General features: G+C 38.3%; 1 protein-coding gene across 1 annotated transcript in view; it reads right to left on the bottom strand.

Moving 5' to 3' along the window:
* Nucleotides 1-19,627, bottom strand: part of SVEP1 (sushi, von Willebrand factor type A, EGF and pentraxin domain containing 1) — a 132,307-nt gene that overhangs the window by 102,361 nt on the left and 10,319 nt on the right. Inside the window, exons 2-3 of the mRNA XM_074812946.1 lie at nt 12,482-12,737; nt 11,081-11,257 (exon numbers count right to left, since the gene is read on the bottom strand). Of these exons, the coding sequence (XP_074669047.1) occupies nt 11,081-11,257; nt 12,482-12,737 (433 nt within the window). The remainder of the gene's footprint in view (nt 1-11,080; nt 11,258-12,481; nt 12,738-19,627) is intronic.

Genomic DNA, 19,627 nt, shown 5'->3' with positions numbered 1-19,627 from the left:
TCCAAAGCCCCAGGTGTTTTTACACAGACATTAAACTCAGAATATAAATATATGCCTTTAAATTAATGTGACTTAGAGTATTCCCAGCCCATGTACATGTAGGAGTTTCTGTGTTACACTAGAACACTGATGTTTTCTGTCTCTATCTCTAAACAGTTTTTAATACCACCTATGTGTACTTCCAGAGAAGAGTTTTTCTAGGGGAACACAGTCAGAATGTAGCAAGCACTCTTCTCTCATAAAACCATAAAAACTGGAGCTGAAGGGAAGTCTGACAATAGTAATAGGAACGTTATACTCTGGACTATTCTGCAAAGCCCTAACTAACAAACAGGCAGTAATTAACAGCAATAATCTATGAAAAAAACCCATGCAGCACTAGCACACACAATGTAGAAAAGTTCTTGTACTTTATCTTCTGGCATTCTTGTTTGAGGAACAAACTACACTCCACAAGGAGATGGAAACTTTGCCTGGATATTTACTATGGCATTTACAAGGGAACACCCTTTCTTTGAACTTTTTGGGCCAAAAATCCACTTATTTTTTTAGCTATCCTCAGAATGTTTCTTTTGCTCTCATGGAAAAAACCCCAGTAGATTTGCCTCATGGCCAGAAGAAGGAGCCAGATCTTAAGTTGTTACAATACGGTGCAGCTCTGCATAAAATCAGTACAGCTGCACACACCTAGACAGATGGAGATTCTGCCATTTCTCTATGCTTTACACTAATGAAAAACTGCAACTTAATGCTAAATTGTATTGGGTTTGGTTTCAAATCTGGTAGGTCCAAACTATAACTAAATGACGTGACTACAGTTAGACTGTATGATTATGTTATACTCACTTCTGTAAAATCAATCTTTCTGAAACTGCTCCCCCTCCCCACTCCCCCAAAGGTCCATTCATTCTTCCCATTCTTGTAGAGGAAAACATTTCATATTTAATAAATTTCAGACTAGAGAGAAAAAATTCAACTCCTCAAACTACCTTCAGATGTCAGCCCTACTGAAACATCTGCATTGGAAGTGAGAGTTGCTGGTCTGGCTTTGTTTTGCATGGTAACAAATTAAACCCTAGGGTTTCAGCCTGAAGAGGTTCCCATTTCTGTGCAGAGTCCTGATTTCTGTTTTCATCAAAACACCCAACAAAAACAGGAGAAACCAATTTCCTGTTTGATGAAACTGATCTGTGTTGCTGCTTTCTCATTTTCAAGGGAGCCGGTCATGCTCCACCATGCAGTCAACACTGTTTCTGGGTGAGAAGGTTGGGCCTTCTGGGTAGATTTTAAGAGTGACAGAAGAAAACAAGGCTGCTTTCAAGACAGAAGACCAAACTGCTCCCATCCATTTTGGTTGTTGAGTATCTGGCAGATAGCTTAGGCTCATCATAAACTGTTTGCAACCTATTTGCCCTAAATTCTGCCCCAAGTTGAGTGGGCTTTTGCCCCCTTTTTATCGTGCTGGTTTTTCCAGCATACTCTTCTTTCTGCCCACTGCCTTTGCTGGAGTGGTACCAGAGTCTGAAGTACCTCTGGACCCCTGTGGCTGAAGAAACAGAGAATGTGCACAGCGTGAAGAAGCCAGGAACATAGCTGCAAAGGACAGAGAGAGAGAGAGAGGGCTTCTTCTCTGGAAGTGATTATGAAATGATCTGATGAACCTGCCAGATGATTTTCCACAGAGAAGTCAGCTGGACAGGACTGAACAGGGGAGGCAACAGAAAAGCCATCTCACCCATTCTCCCTATTATCTCTCCTCTCTTATGATGGTGGTAGCCAAATGGACAGAAGGTAGTGGGAAAAACATCTATACTGCCTTTTAGGTAAATATCCCTTGAAAGACTGTTTAGGCCAAAATCTGCAAACAAATTACTTGTTTAGCTGTGAGTTATGACCTGATGAGCTACAGTTTCTTCTCCCTCTCAGCAAACCAGGGCAATTAACAGATGACTATCTCTGAACACTTGCAGAATGATGCAAACTGCATTTTATACAAAATACTTGCTTCATATTGGAAGAGAAGTAGACAATTTTGGTTAACATGTTGAAAGGAATAGTACTCATTCTTACAGAGAACACACTTCGCAACATTCACTGGCCTGGGTAGAGCGAGTATCACAGCATAAATCAGGACAAGAATTTAAAAATAAAATTAAAATATTCCTACACTCTGTGTTCAACTGGAAACTGATTCTGCCAAATTTTTTTGACCAAGTGACAAACACACCATGTACAATCCATCAAACTCCAAATGCAGAGACACAGTGACTGCCTGATTTTGTCACATTAAGAGTGCTATGCTCTGGTCTGGTTAAATGAATCTTTGACAAGACTCTGGGAACAACTTAACAATGTTCGGAAATCCTGATACCTATTCACAACCTCACAGGCACAGGGACTAAAGCTAAACCTTACAAGTTAATTGTGGCACAAATTACATCCTGGGAATGACTGAAGTACTTAAAGGTGATGCTTTGAAGCCTTAGAGAGCCACTAGGGACAAAATAGTTGATTAAAACAAGCTCTATGTCTCTTAACCTCTCTCCTAACTTCAATAATTAATGCTCTTTGCTGTATACTGCCATCTTATTTTATTTCTGATGCACTCTTTCAAGAATTTTAATTTTTTCTTCTCTAAGACAAAATCTACTTAAAGGCTCACAGAATGCTAAGATGTCTGCTTTTAATTTGTGAGACTGGCACAAGTTCAGGAATAATATGTTTGCATGTGTATCTATGAAAAAATCCTGGCTATGTGTCTCTGAAAAGGTAGTGAAGGCAAGATGATACCAGGTAATCCATAGGGGTAACCAAAGAATGTTGCAGAAAAAACCTTTTCATTAAGGGATTCAATGGACAAACAGTTATTCCAGTAAGTGCCTGGTATGATGCAACTCCCAATCCTGAAAATGATTTCAAATCTCCAAGACCAGTCAAAAGCTTACCAAAGGCCCATGCTAAAATGGTATGGGGAAAAAAAAAAAAAAAAGTTTAAAAATCTGTGACAATTGGCTGATGAATGTTTCAGGCAGTGAAGGAAGACATGTTCAGCACAAAGTTTGTGAACTCCCACTTCAACTGGGATTGCACAGCTGGAAAAGGATGTTTTCAAATCATGTCAAATCTCAACAAAGGTAAACCAGCCTGCTTTTTATCCTGTCTCAAGACTCAAGGCAAAGCCCAGTCTTAACAGTAAAGGTTTTTACAGTCATTTAACTAAAGGCTAAACCTAGCGGGTGCTGTATTTACACTTGGAGCCTTCTTCATTGTGACAACTGCCTGCAATGGTTATACTGTGGCCAAAGGACAGCTTGGGCACTCCAGGGAGAGCTAAGTCTGATAGGCACAGAAAGCTGGATACTATTTCTATGACATGTCTATTTCTATTCAGAGCATGGTTTCTGCTTCTCTCAAGCCCCCCAGATGGTTGATTTTTCTCCTCTAATTGCACATACGAACTTTGGCCAGAGGCTTTATTTTCATGACATTCTGAGGTGATCAGGAAAAGTCACTTCCAAGATAACGAAAAAAGGGTAACTTGTGCATCACTTTCCAACTTTCCATCAAATTTATTTCAGAAATAGCTCTGTACTTAACACAAAAGAAAAAGTCTGTTTTGGCACAGAAACTTATTTTCTAAAGCCTCAGATGACATCTAGTTGGAAAGGATGAGATGTTTTTCAATACTGTATAGAGACGTAAAATTACACCTCTGCTTTTCTGGTCCACACACATCAAAACTGAATCTGGATCTCACCTTCACCCGACAACTTCATTTTTAAAAAATCTCCTCAGAAGTGGTGCTGGTATACAGAGAAAACTTTTCTGTTGGTGGTTTTTCATTAGTTTTAGGATTTTCTTTCTCCTCTACAGTTCAGTTTTAAATGCACAGGAAACAAGCTACATGGTGCAGAGTTAGAAAAATTCTGAACTAGCGAAACATCATTATTCATATTAGCTATCATGTTACTTAGAACTTTTTTTTTTCCAACAGAAGATGTATATAAGCTGATACATAAGGCCTGGAGAGAAAAATGAGTCACTCAGTTCCAAGGACTTGATCCAAAACTCATTAACACTACTGGAAATACTCTTACTCACTTCAATAGGCTTATCAAAACTATGGATACGGTTAAAAAACAGTAGCTGCACACACCATTTGTTGAGGCGAAAAACCTGTACTAAATAAAAAAAGAGCTCCTTTTTTTTACAATTTTGCAAGCAAAGCCATTGGTTAGATGTTAAAACTTCTACAATTTCTATGACAGTGTGGAAAGCTCACTGTCTGACTCTAGATTTTTTTAAAGAGTTTTTTGATGGACTAAATCTGGATCAAAATTCTACTTTGGAAATTATGAAGTTCACATCATATTCAACAAAACAACAATCTTCCACCATAACAAAGGAAAACCCTCAAGCAAGTCTGCATGATCTGCCCCATCTGAGTTGTGAATACTTAGATCCCAAAAGAAAGAAATCCCAACTTCACCAGGTTTTTTTTTTCCTACTTACATTTATAAAATGTATACTTTAAAAAAATAAATTGTTTCCCTTCAAAGGCTTCACATGGGCAAAGCAGATCATAAAGGTTTTACACTACCATAAGAAACACTTCAGTAATTGACAAAACCTGTTATCACTTCATACACACTGTGCCTTAGTAACCTTTTTGGTATCACTCTGTGGGTACAAGCTCATAAGGCTTCAAGAAGTAAACTCAGCAAAAGAAGCTTCCACTGCCAGAAATGCCCCATCTTCATAAAGCAGGTTACAGGTTGGAAATGAGCTACTTTGGTGCCACAAGCCACTTAAAATGCAAGCAGAACCACTGCAGTATCATGCAAGCTACCATTAATCTCTGTCAGAGTCATTCCTACCAAAAAAACCCCCTCCTGACATTAAGAATTTACTGACATTACACTTTTAAATTACCACACCAAAGGAATTTATCTCTATTGTGTGCTCTGTTTTGAAAAATCTTGCAGCATCCAAATCCTTTTTTTTACTCAGCCTTTGCTTTGCTTCCTATAGCAACAAGCAGGAGAATCTCTACCTGAATTTCCCAAAGCAAAGCAGGAATTACTGGGCTTCAGGGGACAAATTTTTGAGAAGGCAGATTTCAATGTAAAAAAATCTGAGAAAGAATGCCTGCATGCTTCCAGATGTATTTATTTTCCACACAAAATATCTGTTAAAAGCCATTTTCTTCAGGTTTTATGCAAACAATAATTATGGTTTTGCATTATTAAGTCTTAAAAAGACTTTTTTCAAGGTAATCAACCTACTAAACTTCTATAGCCTTGTCTATAGCTCTTGCTTCCTATACCCACCTTCCTCATCCACTTGTCTTCCAGTACCCTCAGTGAAAAAACAGGTCGATTTACATTTCTTCTATACTTACCCATCATGATGTTACGGTAAGCTCACTAGAAAAACACACTCATTTGCATTTCTTCTGTATGTAACCATTACAATGTTATGCTCAAATTGTTACCCATAATGAGTTAAAGGAGTCTTGAAGAAAAGGAAAAAATACACAGAATGACAGCGAGAAATGTTTTTGCCAGTATTAATGAGGCATCAATTCACCGTTACTTAGTCATGGGTATTTTGCATCCTTCCTCTTGGTTCAGATCCCTGCTTTCTTGTTTTCTCTTCTCCTTACATGACAGCCAATCATTTTAACAGAGTATATTCACAGCAGAACCTCTGCATATTATCAGAGACAAAAAGCCAGTAACAGAAGGCAGCTCCACTTGGGAGAAACATTCTTAAAAATAAATAAATTAAAAGAGTAAATTATACAAAAGTATCTCATCCCACAAAAGGGGTTCATGATTATAGAGAGCTGTTTAGCACTTGACAGGTGCTGTACACAGAGTAAAGACTCTCCAGTCAAGCTTTTCTGTCTGTACAGTAGATGAGTCCGATTCCAAGTCTCTCCAAACTGCTCAGTTTTTGTAAGCATTAGTTAATGCTTAATTAAGCATGTACATTCAACTTCCTTGCCCAACTGTAATCCAAGGTTTTCCAACTCATCTTGTTTAAAATTTTTTATCTGCTTTCTTCTTTTTGGTTATCAAGATCTGCAGGTTTATGTGGCACAAGATAACACACTAGGAGCCATCTGACATTTTCCTCAAGGAGATGTTTCTTTTTCAATTTGCCATTTTTCAATGGCAGCAGGTCTCAGGAGAAGCCTTCTTTTAGTGAGAGCTAAGCTAGAACTGAAGAATATTTTTCTGATTTAGAAATTAAAAACCAAGGGGAAAAGAGGAACCAAAACAAACTCCTGTCCAGTTTTAAGATGCAGATTCAATAGATGAAAGCATGAAATGGCACTGCCTTGTGAGACAGCAAGAAACTAAGTCCTAAGAGCCTGAAAATCTGCAGGTCTGTGAACTAATTCAAACCTTCAGATTCAACAGGCATATTTAGCCTGAGGTCTTATTGTGGCTGGAGACATTTTGTACACTCTCTTTTTCACACTCCCTTTCCTGTTCTGTTTTCCCTCCCTGTCCATTACCAGTGGAATCTCAGAGTGCTGTTGGTGGTTCTCCTCCAGATTCATGACAGGCACCCACTGAAGAGTGTAGTCTATGCTATGATATGTGTTGTTAACTGGATGTTTTGGGGCTTGGAGGGATCTTGTAAACTTAATGAAAATTTCCACATACAGTATGACAAGTTCAAGATGGTTGGCAAAACTTCATTAAGCCAGTAACTCCTACAGGGTAGCTAAAGAAACAGCTTCCAAAAAGGAATACTGAGAAAGGCTGACCCAGCTTCTAGGGGGTACAAGCTCCTATCAAAAAGAAGGGAGGAAGGACACAGCATGGCAGAAGAAATGTTTAGCTTTCTTTGACTAGGCCATTGGAATCACCACTGGAATTAAAAGTTCTTCCTGTCTGACTAAAAAAAGAACTGCTAGTAATATACTAAACACAAATTATTTTTTTTTCCAACTAGAAAGCTATCCAACCCATGAACATCAGGTTTTGTTTTGCATTCTCAACAGGAAGAATCCTGAAAATCTGATGGAAAACAATGCTCAGCTGAAAATTGGGTCCAAAATCCAAGAAACCACAAAATGCAAATCTCTCCTGCCCTGCCGGACCTCCATTTCATCAAAGTTTAAAGTCTTTTCAGTGAATGTATTCTGAATTAAAATTTGTAAATAAAATTCAAAGTTTCCACATGATTTCAGGTTTCATTGGAAAGGCTCTTTACAGATCTAATCCATGTGCTGTTTTGTAGGCAAAACTGTTGCCCTAGTGGCTGTGCAGATGATAAATTATATGCTGCATACTCCTAAATCAAAGCCTAGGCAACCCATTGAATACTTATACATATGGTGAAATTCTACATTTCAATAATTATACTCAAGTAGTGGACCAAAAATAAACAAAAGAAGGAATAACTAGCATAGACTACAAGTATTTCATTTACTAGTTCTGCCAGGACAACTGGACATCATCTTCATGAATACCTTGTGCTGAAAAAATGGGGTCCACATGTTAGATAAAAGAAACTCCTGATTGTAAGACAACAGTTTCTGTTGTTAGTGACTTCACCAGTAACTGCTATTCTGCTTAGGAGGTAACTGATGAGATGAACATGATTGGTATCATTCTTTTGTTGCATCATCAATGAATCTAAAAGGTCATTCAACCCAAGAGCCCAGTTAAAAAAGAACTTCCTCTGGAGAGTCTTGCTGAAAAAAATGTGTAAAACGGGTGTGTTAAAGATATATTCCCTAACTTCCTAAGACAGAGAAGAAGATACAAACGGATTTTCCATGGAACAAGCAGTTGACTTTTAGCCTGGATATTAGGAAGTATTTCTTTCCAGAAGGGGTTGTTGGGCATTCGAATGGGCTGCCCAGGGCAGTGGTGGAGTCCCCATCCCTGGAGGTGTTTAAGAGTCGTGTTGACATAGTGCTGAGGGATATGGTGGAGCCAACTGTCAATGTTAGGTTAATGGTTGGACTACATGATCTTCAAGGTCTTTTCCAACCTACATGATTCTGTGAGTCTGTGACTTGAACAGCCCATCTTTTTATTGGTGGAATGGAAGACAGTCTTAGATATTGAAAATCACAGATATTTTTTTTTTCTGACCTCTGTATTTTTGTTTGGTTGTCCCTAATTTGAAACTCAATATTTGTAATCAAGGAAAGGAAGGAGAAAAAAAAGTGAAGCATTATTGAAGAGGAGGTGCTTAAACAGTCTACAACACTTGGGACTGGTTATGATACTGCCTCTGTTCTTCCTCCTTCTCCCTTCCTTCGTCACAATTGTCAAGATGTCACTGGCTGCATGAGGCTCCTAGTGCGGGCCAAGAAGCTTTTGTTTGGTTAGCTTTTTAAAGTAGAGAACAGTCAGTCTGTTCTTCTTTCTGTGGCACATCATCAACAATATTACAAAGAACAGGAGGAGGACATTGAAGCCAATTTCAGCTTTTCGGCACAAAGCATGTGGCTCCTAATTTATTTTATGGAAGCTTTCTAGAAAGTGTTTTCAGGTAATTAGGAAAGCAAAGAACTGTTAGGATTTTTACATAGTTATTCTGATGCCTCACATTTAAAACCTTATACAACAGTAAGGGCATACAATGCATAAGCACGAGAGCATACAGAAAATAACCACAGAAAATAACTAAAATAGCAAAAAGAACAGATAAGTCACAGAAGAACAATTTCCCATCTTAATGAAAACTCTTTAAAAAAAGCTGTACTGTATTAAGTAAACATAGGCTAGTGAAGTATCTGCAAGTTTAACCAATCAAAACCTAAAAGTAGTCTAATTAAAATGTAAGTCCTGTCACTGTAAACTTGCCAGAAGTCCTCCTGCACATTATACAGTGAAGAAAAGTTAAGATGCATTCTTAAGATTCCTTATGCTTTACAAATCCACAGCTACGCTCAGCTGGGAAACATTAAAAAAAAAAAGGTTGGAATCCTTTTCAGAATAAAAGATTTCAAAATATGCTGTTTTTCCTTTAAAGAACATGTTGCATTTTGTTTCTGTCTGTCTAAAAGAAGAATACAGTAGTTGAGCAGAGCAGACATATTTTAAAGAACAACTTTGAGTTACTGAGGTCAAATTCTCCCTAATGAATGCATCTTCAATTATCTTCACATATACAGCCGATGGCTGCAATCATCAGTTTATTTGCAGTGTATCTAATACTAACCCCTTTTTAAAAAGCTTATTTTTGAAGCACCTGCTAATGATGTCAAAATGAAACTTTTCTCTGCAGCTGCAAAGTACCCATTTAAAGGAATCAGACTTTTATAATTTTTGGTGACACTCAAAAAGTATGCTCACCCCATCAAAAGGTCCTTTCATGTAGAGAGGGTAACTCTAAAATGATAGATCCACTATCTTTAGGAATAGGTCAAAACAATATTTAATGATACAAGCTATTGATAGAGGCAGAAATGCTGCATTTATTTTGTTCAATAGGTTACTAGGGCACTTGAGGTGGAGGAAATTGACTTGAATTACAAAAGCAAAATTTAAGAGGAAAATTTCATTTTGTCTGAAACAAGCTAGAATTACAACTGAAAATAAGCAAAATGGAATAGTGTAACTTTGTTTAGAGTTAATTGAGCACACAAGGAAGCTGGACCCACTTACATAAAATAGGATTCTGATCCAATACGCCAGTGCTGATGTTGACTCTAACTAGATTCCTCTATTCGTGTTGCACTCAAAACCCAATGAGAATTCCTGCTGACCTATTTCTCTTAATACAGGACAAAGGAAAGATGCTCCAGAGGCACAAGGTGAATTACAAGGTGGTAACTGGCAGGGAGTATAATACAACTGATCAACTTTCCAACACAAACACTGGAGTATTTCAGTTCTTTCTTGCACTGCTGACAGACAATACCTTTCCCCCCATCATGTGCTTATGTATAGTCTGAATCCCTCAGTGTAACTTCCTCATGCAGGCATACAGCCATCACAGTCTTCATTAAACCTTCCCCTGAGGGAATCCTTTAGCTTCTAGCCACTAACCTGCCTGTGTCTCTTCTCTGAACAGAACTACCAACTCTTACAAGTTACACCAAGAGACTTTCTACATGTAAGTAAGTAATATCACATTTAAAAAAGCAGCATGGCCCTCACAAACTGCTATACAACCATGATCCATATATCCACTGCTCTTACTTCACATCTCATGAGGAAACACCTCATGAGAACTATGATATAGAGAGTGTAAGTGAGAATACGAGAACACAAACAAGATCAATATAAATATCATACAGTCGAGAAATATTTTATTATAACTACTCCTTTTGTCCAGGTCACAAAACACATATAACAGAATTCAGATGAACTCTGACAATTTTGAACCTTTTGTCCTAGAAAAATCAACGGAGTTGGATAAAACCAGCATACCCTCTCTGACAATAAAGAACTGTAAATTGATATTTCAACTGCAGACTCTGAATGCATACTGGTAAAAGGACTTGTCCAAAAAGCAGTAACAACAACAACAATAATCTTAGCAAAATGTGATGACAAGTTTCTGTTTAGTGACTCAAATGCCTTCTTCCTCTTTAGTAACTGAAAGTCAGCACGAGAGAATTAAAGAACATTTAAATGGCTGTAAGTTTCACCAAGGATTTATCCTGCAAAGATCCACATAAACAGCCCCTCTCCAAACAGGAAAGTTTATGAAAGTTCAAAAAGTGATCAGCAAAATTCATGAAAGAAAAATTTACTAAGAGCACTTGAGTGCAAAAGACATTTCCTCAGACTTGGTAAGCTCTAGTCAGAAATTGTTGGTGACCTGCATTTTAGGGAAGTTTTACTGTGTCAGGACATTGCCCTATTCTTACCTCTTTCCTGTGCATCTCTTTGGGCTATTGCTGGAGACAAGGCATGAGGTGAGTTTGACTGCTAGAGCTATTCTATGTCTTTAGCCAGAGAGAGTTTTCCATCAGCCTCAAATGCATTCTGATCAAAGATCACAGACATAATCCCAAACAGAGCTTTTTGCTCTCAACTAGACCAGCCATGTATTCAGGGCATACAGAGAAACCCAAGCACTGAGACATGAGACTCACCTGCGCATTCATGTTGTAGTCCTTTCCCGTAGTATCCTTTTTCACAGATGCACTCAAACTGGCCAGTGTGAGTGCCACATTTACAGCTTGCCATGATGTCGCAGCAGTTTTCATTTGCCTCACAGAGATACGAACAATGCGATATATCTTCTTGGATATAGCTGCCAGAGGGCAGGTCTGAAATGGTATCAATTTATTAACAAAAAATCCAAACAAAAGTTCCCCCACAGCCTCACATTATGCCATTAGTGAAATGTTTCTTAAAAACCCTAGGTTCCAGTTCTAAGCAGTAGCGATGGGAACATGAAGCAGAGCCTTGCTACACTTAGAATGTAAAAAAAAAAAAAAATTGGTGTTCTTATTCTGGAAAAAGGCTCACTGAAATCCATAGTGCAAAGATCCTCAAATTTTCTCACTTGGCTTCTTTTGAACCTATGACTGCCAGAATGCAGTCTCACTCCCAACAGAAGCTGCTGAAACAGCTTTTCCTGGCTTTGGTGGATGCCATCTTTGGCATCAGGAGAGCATTTGGTCATGGCATGTATAACCATTTGGTCATATTAAAAAAAATAAAATCTTTCCTTTGGCACATTCACAGAGACAAATTAAACCTTACCTGGAACAAACAGAATGGCAGTAAAGCACACTACTTATGTAAAAGCAGCACGCTTTTAAAAATTAAATGTAGCAAATAAATGCTAATGGCTAGTCCGATGCATGTTTTAAGCCTCAATCAACCAGCACTGGCTTACAAACAAAGGTCTAGTCATGTGTTCCCATTTGCTAGTCTAAACATTCTATTTTCATGAAGAACTTTTTTTTAGAATACAATAGATTAAAAAAGGATAAAAACACAGTCCCAACTCTCTTTCCACCCCTTGCTCTTTCCAATTTTACTGAATGCATAAGGTCATAAATGTGAATCATATTTACCCTTATACACAGAGATCTAAATCAGTTCTGAACAGGCTAGCTTTTGTTGCTGTTTAAAATACCAACAGGTATTAAGGCTACGTTTTTGCTTACAGTCCTAAGGTGTGTACTAGGTGCTCTTGGACAACCATGTATCTGACTACCAGGTTCACCTACTCAAGCATAAGTTACACTGGCCTAAGACCACAGTCTGCACTTTGTGGACAAAATGAAGAGTTGAATGGAGGTAAGTATGTATATACCAAGGAGAATTTGGCTCACATTTTGTTGTTGAAGAGTTAGTCAAACAGTTTATCCTTTTACCTGAGGAATGAACACCTCTGCTAGAAAGTAAGAGGAAAAAAAAAATCCCAAACAAAAAAAAGAAATAAATCAACAATACATGAAATGTAATTACAAGACAGTAATGAAGGTCCTTCTATTCAGACCTCTGCTCTCTGTAGACTTCTGAGGTTAGTAGGTTAATACCTTCATGAAGAGCCCTGCGTGCCAGAGCTTCAAACTCAGTAAAACTGTGAAGAAGGTAACAGTGATCTTCCTTTGGATGGGATGCCATGTCATTCAGTTCTCGGATATTCCCCTGCCATATCCCGAAGGTGAAGATCTCCACTCCAAATTCACGCAAGGATGCTGCAATGGGCCGTGGGTCTCCCCCATTGGAATATCCATCAGTAATGAGAAATATCACCTTTGTGGCATTTCCACGGGCATGCCGTAATATTTGCTGGAAGAGAAAATGAAATGGCACACCTCAAGAAATGGTTAGCAGTAGTTGATCTCTACACTACTTCCCCCATGATGTGGCTCCTTTTCTTTGAATTACACAGCTAGATTAAGTCCTTGCAAGACCATTCACTGTAATGAAGATCCACCATCTGCAAGTAGAGCCTGTTGTTAGACAAGGCCAGCCACTGAGTCACACTTCAGATGGTTAGTCTGCACAATCACAGAAATCATGACACCATCTGAAATGTGACACTTGTCACAGACTGATAAAGTCACCCATGCGTCAGACAGCAATGATCCTGACCAGTGCTTTAGCAGCTTTGTTCAGACTGCAGTTTGAATAGGTAATACAAACACTGAAAATCTAGTGCAAGACCCATGGGACCGAAGTTTAGATGCTGCCAACTGACTCAGTGCCATGGGAATGATGTGGATGTGTTATCAGCTGCCAGTTTGGTCCATGTTGCTTTTCCATTCAGCACATGCATGCCATTCAGTTCCAAACTCACTTGACCATTCAGGTAGATGAAAACTCACCAAAGTCCACTATGAAAATATGCTGAAAATGTGCCACAAATGGTGGCACACTCGTTCTCATTATCACGGCCTTCAGCATGTAATTTACGGACAAGAACGAGAAGTATTTTATTGGGGATTACTTTGCTCCAAAAAATCCTCAGATCTATTGGAAAAATTGTAGGGACTGACAGATCAACGGAAGGTGAAGAATCAGTCAAAATCATAGATACAAATGTTGAAAAGAGCTCTTACACACAGTATCAACTTTATAGAAGGAATCTATGAGTGGCTAAAGCTTCCACTGTGATTATCTGGCCACAGGCCCAGGAATTTTTTATTTCCACATGTTCCTTTCCACCTGCTCTGTACCATTTCCTTGTCTAGAAGTTGAAATCTACTGAACTTCTGGAAGACAAAACAGTGGCTGTGTCATTCTCTTCCCACATAAGGCAGATGGAAAAGAGCTATTTACCTGGTAAACCCACAAGAAATTTAGTATTGGATGCACAGACAGAGAACATGCCACATAGCATGTACATATATGTGCATGGGTATGAAGGAAAAGGTAGTGAGACAGTAACAATAGCCTTAAAAAAAAAAAGGCATCTCAGATATGTGATGTACAATGCAAAAATATAGCTGTGCCCAATGCGGCTTCATAAGCCTCTCTTTATAAAGGGAAGTTGAACAGGTTTTAGAAACAGAGGAGAACACGGGACTAGTTAGAAACAAGTTCCTACTCACTACCAGGCTAGTAAATTATAAATAAAAAGCAAAGAATTTGGGTCTATCTCCTACTAAACAAGCTTCAAAAGAGTGACCATGTACAGGGTGACTTGCTTCCCTAAATGCACCCTCAGCATGCCTCCTACAGTCAGCTACTGAATCTTCATTAACAGCACAACTGCACTAGGAAACCGGAACCTGGTAAAATAAGCAGTCCTCAAAACTGTAATTTTATGAATGGAAAACAAAACCTGAAGTGTGACAACAATCATTAGTTTCTTATGGCATCATGCTTTCAAGGATTGAATGTCAAGTCAGAGACAATAGTTACGAAGTTTAGCAGGTAACCTGTTGAAGACAAAGAAGTGACTTAAAGAACACTCGGTTTTCTTTATTCTGTGCAAACTGCTTGCTCCTAATACATTAAATCTTTCTATCTGTACCTCCCACCACGGTGAATTCTTTTCTGTTGGTGATACATTTGGTTTTCTTGCAAATCTGAGGTAACAAGTACAACATATTTTCATGTCATCTTATGTTTTGTCCCAGTAAATTATAAGGTCCACTTCTGAGTTATTGTTAGTCTTCTCCCAACAAACATCTGGATTATTGGTTATTTTAGCCCCAACACAGCATTCCCTATTTGTCCCTGTTGAATTGTGCTTTTCTTCCTTAAAACAGTTTGCCAGGCTCACTTTAGCTTGTCTGTCATGGCCTCAAAAATTGCCCATAGTCCCTTCCACCCCGCTGCCATCTACAGATTTAAGGACCATTCCTTCTAATACTTCAGACAAAACATTTGTGACAATACTCAGTAGTGTCTGGGCAGACTTTCAACTTAGTAGCATACAAATTACTACCACTTTTATTTCAATAGATTGTAACATGCTACAATCAATACAACAGACAACAACTGACAGACCGCCGGATGATACCTCAGAAATCATGTCATTGTATGATGAGCAGTACATGTATTTAAGTCACCCTTAACAAACACAAATTCCAAAACCAGAGATGAACTGAAATGAGTAGTTTTATTACAAAATCTTAAAGTAAGACTTAGAAAGTAAAATTGTCTGGCTTTTAGATCAATCAAAAGCTTACAAGTTAGGCCAGTCCAAAGAACCTGCAGAGATTTGTAACCTTTCTCTGTTAGGCCACATTTCAGGACAACTTGATTTTGATTTGGCAATTCATTGATTCCAGGTAGATACTAAACAAACACAAGCACATACACCACAAATCAAAGCACAGACTATTGGCACCGTGGTCTGAAAGACTGCCAAGCAATGTGTTGCTGTTGGGCTTGATTTTATTACTATTTGTATGCAAAACCCAAAGGGAGTGAAACCAAATTTTCTTGCAGATACAAATACTCTTCACAAACCAAACCTATTGTTCTTCATGTTGCTTAAGTCATAAGTGGAAAACCAGAATGAAGTGAAAAACCAGAATGAAGTGGAAAACTAGAATGAAGTGGAAAACTAGAATGAAGTGGAAAACTAGAATGAAGTGGAAAACTAGAATGAAAAGAACCAGGACGATAAGGCAATATGAAGACAAATAGTAGGAAAAAAATACTAATGCCTTATTTCAAAATGCATTCTGAAACGGATGCTCTAAGACAAGTGACACTGCAGGCAGAGAGGGTGGTGCTATTTATGATTAACACATATAATTAATACATTTAGCATTAACTATGCTATCTTAAAATAGCGTGTAAGCAACATAAACTTCTATCCAACTTCTGAAGTATTCAGGCTGAAATTTTCCACTCAGGATGTCTGTCTCAAGCTCTTTCAGTGAAAATGGCTTTTATTTCAAATAACAAGATGAGGAAAAACATATGTTGTCTATACTTATTTGTTTTTTGCAACCGTAGCATCTCTGAGCTTTGCAGAAGGAACTTTCAATCTGCAAATCACATTTATAATAAAAGTGGAAAAATACGCCCCAAATATATGCAAGTTGTGGAACTTGTGTAACTGAGGAAGAAATCACAACTTGCACAGGGTTAAGAGACATAATGGAGATTGCCAGTGCAATTCTCTAAAGATCCCACCTGCATGCAGCTTGCTGTAGCAGAATATGATTTCAACTCGTGATTATGTCATAAGACTTACAGAAGGGGGAACAAAGTTTAATTTTGGCAGGACGTGGCTTTGCAATTTCAGTAATATCCTTCCAGCACTGTTTTCCTCTGTGTCTACAACAAAGCTGCACAAACCTTGCAGATGAAGGTAATGGAAGGCATTACACATTGCCTTAGATTTTCAGCAAGTGATACTCATACTAGGTAGCAATCAAACTTCTGTATTTTCCCTAAATACAGGGACATGTCTGCATGGCCAATGAAAAAACTAGCTTGACCCCCAGTAGCCTAGCCAGGACAACACAGATCTCAGGAAGGACTATTTAATTCTGATTAGTAAATTAGCAGGGAGCTCTGCTTTACAAAACTAGACCACCACCAATGCCCTCTGAAACTGCTGTGTAGACTACACAAATGCTCCATGCCTTTCCACCCGATTAAGAAAGGTTCCCTGTCTGTAGGTCTTGTGAACAATAGTTTACCAAGCCCTCTTAAAATATGTGGGTCATCAGTTAGAGTAAGTGTGAAGCATCAGGAAAAGACCATTTTTGAGGGGCAAATATCCCTTAGCTACATGACCCTGAGATAAGGCAAGCAGCCAACAACTTTTCTGTCCTCTGCATCTGAAAGGACAACCTCCTCTTTGGGGCAACACTTCTGTCACACACAGACACAAATTGAGCTAACAGGCAGGAAAACTCTAAGCTGTCTGCCTGCTACTTGAGGGACTCGAATATTCAGGCACCAGTGAATCTGAGTAGAGAAACAGACAGGATTGCTACATACTGCCCCTAGAAATCAAAAGAAAAAAAAGCCACTGAACAGCTTGGCCCTCATATCTTGCAGCTGTAATTCTAGACACAGAATCCCTGCTGTATGACAGCAGAGGAAAAGAACAAGGGAAAGGAAGAAACATTCAACATTTGAGGGGGGAAGAAAAAAAAGAGACATAAGTCTATTTTTAAATCATCTGTATATGTCTGGTGGTCCAGTTAACATTTTGTTTCCTTCTGTGAAAGCACAGTGACATAAGGGACAGGCCACCATCCAAAGCTGTTGACAATCCAAGCAACAGTCTGCACTGCTCTGCCTCTTCTCTGCAATGTTTGTTGTGTGGCATTTCACAACATTTTTGTTTCCTTTACCCCTGACTCACATTCCTCTCTTCTGAGATGCCTCTCTCTTTCCCTCTCCAGAACATCATTTTGAAAGCCCTTTTTTTCCCCAACAGAAATTTCATATATTTTAAAATGTCTGTTCACTTAACCCCTAAACTTGTAAGCACACACAGAGGTGGCTCCATGTATTTAAACAGTCCCCATCAACTTAATGGACTGTATCTACATAAAGATGACTTTTTATCATGACAAGGCTATGCAGTCCTTTCATAAATTGTCAGGTTCTTCAGTAAAGCTTAAAAGCCCACTAAACAGTACTCGGAATTTAAAAGGATCCTGAGAACCTGTTTCTTTGGTATGAATATCCACATCTGCTTCTCATTTTACCATCAAATGAAACTGAGCACCAACCATAACTCAAAATATATAAGCTGCTGAATGACCTGTTTAATTGAGAACACAGTCCATTTGATCACTACAATAAATTAATAATAAGGGATAAGTACAAACAAAACAAAACAATTAATGCTCTTGATGATCGCAAAGAAAGGCATGGGGCCACTAGAAACACCTCGTCTTTGACCATTTCAGTACCTACTTTTTTGTCTACACTTCTTTCACAGGAATGATAGATCAGTAAGTTGCAGTAATCCTTCCAGATCTTTAACAAAACATTCTTTTCACATTAGCAAAAAGTTATTACCATCTGTATTGTATTCAGTCTTTGCTTAGTGTGTACAAACATCTGGCAGACTTGCCATTTTCTTTGTGCCAATAACAGTCCTTACAATTAAAAAATGAAGTCTTGTGCAACAAAAAACTTGTCATACAAAGTTCTCCTCTAGAAATTCACTACTGTAATGCAAAATGAAATCCTATCAGTACAGTCACAAAAACAGCTAAACCTCTGACTTCTGTGGTTTTAATATTAATATAGAGTTTGTAATACAAAATCAGGGGGTAAGTAGCATCCAAGACCAAAGACTTCTTCAGCCATTTGACAGCTACAGCAATGACATTGTCAAAGGTTCTTTGTTACTGCCTCAATTACAAGTTCTGCATCTAATCCGTAAACATTTGATCTTAGGCCTGATGTCTGTCCTTACTCAGTGTTTTGCTTTTAATGAAGATTTTGACCATACAGAACTGGCTATTAATATATCTGTCTAAAGGGAAACAAGCTGAAATGGGTTAACCTGTCTCACTTTACAAACTAAGCCTTAGATAGCATCAGACAGCCCCAGACTCCTTGCCAGCAGAAGCTTGTCTTAAAAGGTTTAAGTTGGAACCTCGTTTTCAAAACAACATTATCCAAGCATTCATCACAAAAATTACAGTGCTCCTTGTATACCTTGTAGGGAATACACTCCCTAAGGGCTGAAAGGAAATGTTATTTGTTACAGGTCGAGAAGGATCATCACCACACCTCAGAAGAGAAACAGAAAGCCCTCTATTAAAGAGCCATTCAGCTCTGCTATACCACTAGGCCACTTAACACTGAATTTGTTTTCACCCCAGGAATTACATAAAACCTACACACCATGGGATGAGTTCTGAATAGAATGACACGATTCTTTTTCCCAGAGGATCACTTACCCACTGTAACAGAAGTAATTCCCATTTTATAATATTACAGAATTAATATAACTATATATAATACAACATACTCACTATTAAACTTATATTAAAATGAACAAATTATAGTTCATTACAAAAAACACTGCATAGATTTGAGCTATATATTCAGCAGAATATTAAAACGGTATGTCTTAATTTCTCATGGATGGCTTCAGAAGCGGATCTGCATGTCATTCACAAAGGGAAATGGCAATGCTAAATCCTTCCGAGAAGCTCACCCTTTGTTTTATGGTTCCTTTGCTTTCATCCTTCCTGCAGGTAAAAATGTCCAAATCTGGCAGGAAGTTTTATATAAATAAATACTCTGGAAAGAAATATAGTATCAACACTGGAATCAACCATAGCTTTTAGTGGAGTTGAGGCATGTTAATCACTGAAGCCTGAGCAATTCTAAGGAAGTTGGTCATCTCACAAAAGTAATGCAAAGCTAGGAGGTGACAAATACTGTTCCCCTTAATCATGATACAAATGTTGTTATTCCTCCACATAAAAGAGCTGGCTATATCTCTGCTGTCCCCTCTCTAAAACAGCTGAGGTCTGATTTCACCGTCTTTTCTTTTGGTCACTGAACACTGCTACTTTCACTGCTCCACTCAAATAAATCTCATCCCCTCTCTAGGTTTTGTTGCCCCTTCAGGAGAGGAACTGAAACATATTCCACAGTTAGAGGTTTTGGTGTCTAACTGTTTACCTTTCACCACTTTCTTCTGCACTGCTACACAAGCTCTAGAGAATGAGTTGTTACCTATACAGAAGAAATAAAAGCTTTTCTTGAATATTCCCCTAACAGGAACT

Source organism: Strix aluco, chromosome Z (assembly GCF_031877795.1).
Source record: "Strix aluco isolate bStrAlu1 chromosome Z, bStrAlu1.hap1, whole genome shotgun sequence".
Taxonomy (NCBI): Eukaryota; Metazoa; Chordata; class Aves; order Strigiformes; family Strigidae; genus Strix; species Strix aluco.
The sequence above is the reverse complement of the archived record's forward strand: the minus strand, read 5'-3'. Positions and strand labels throughout refer to the sequence as shown.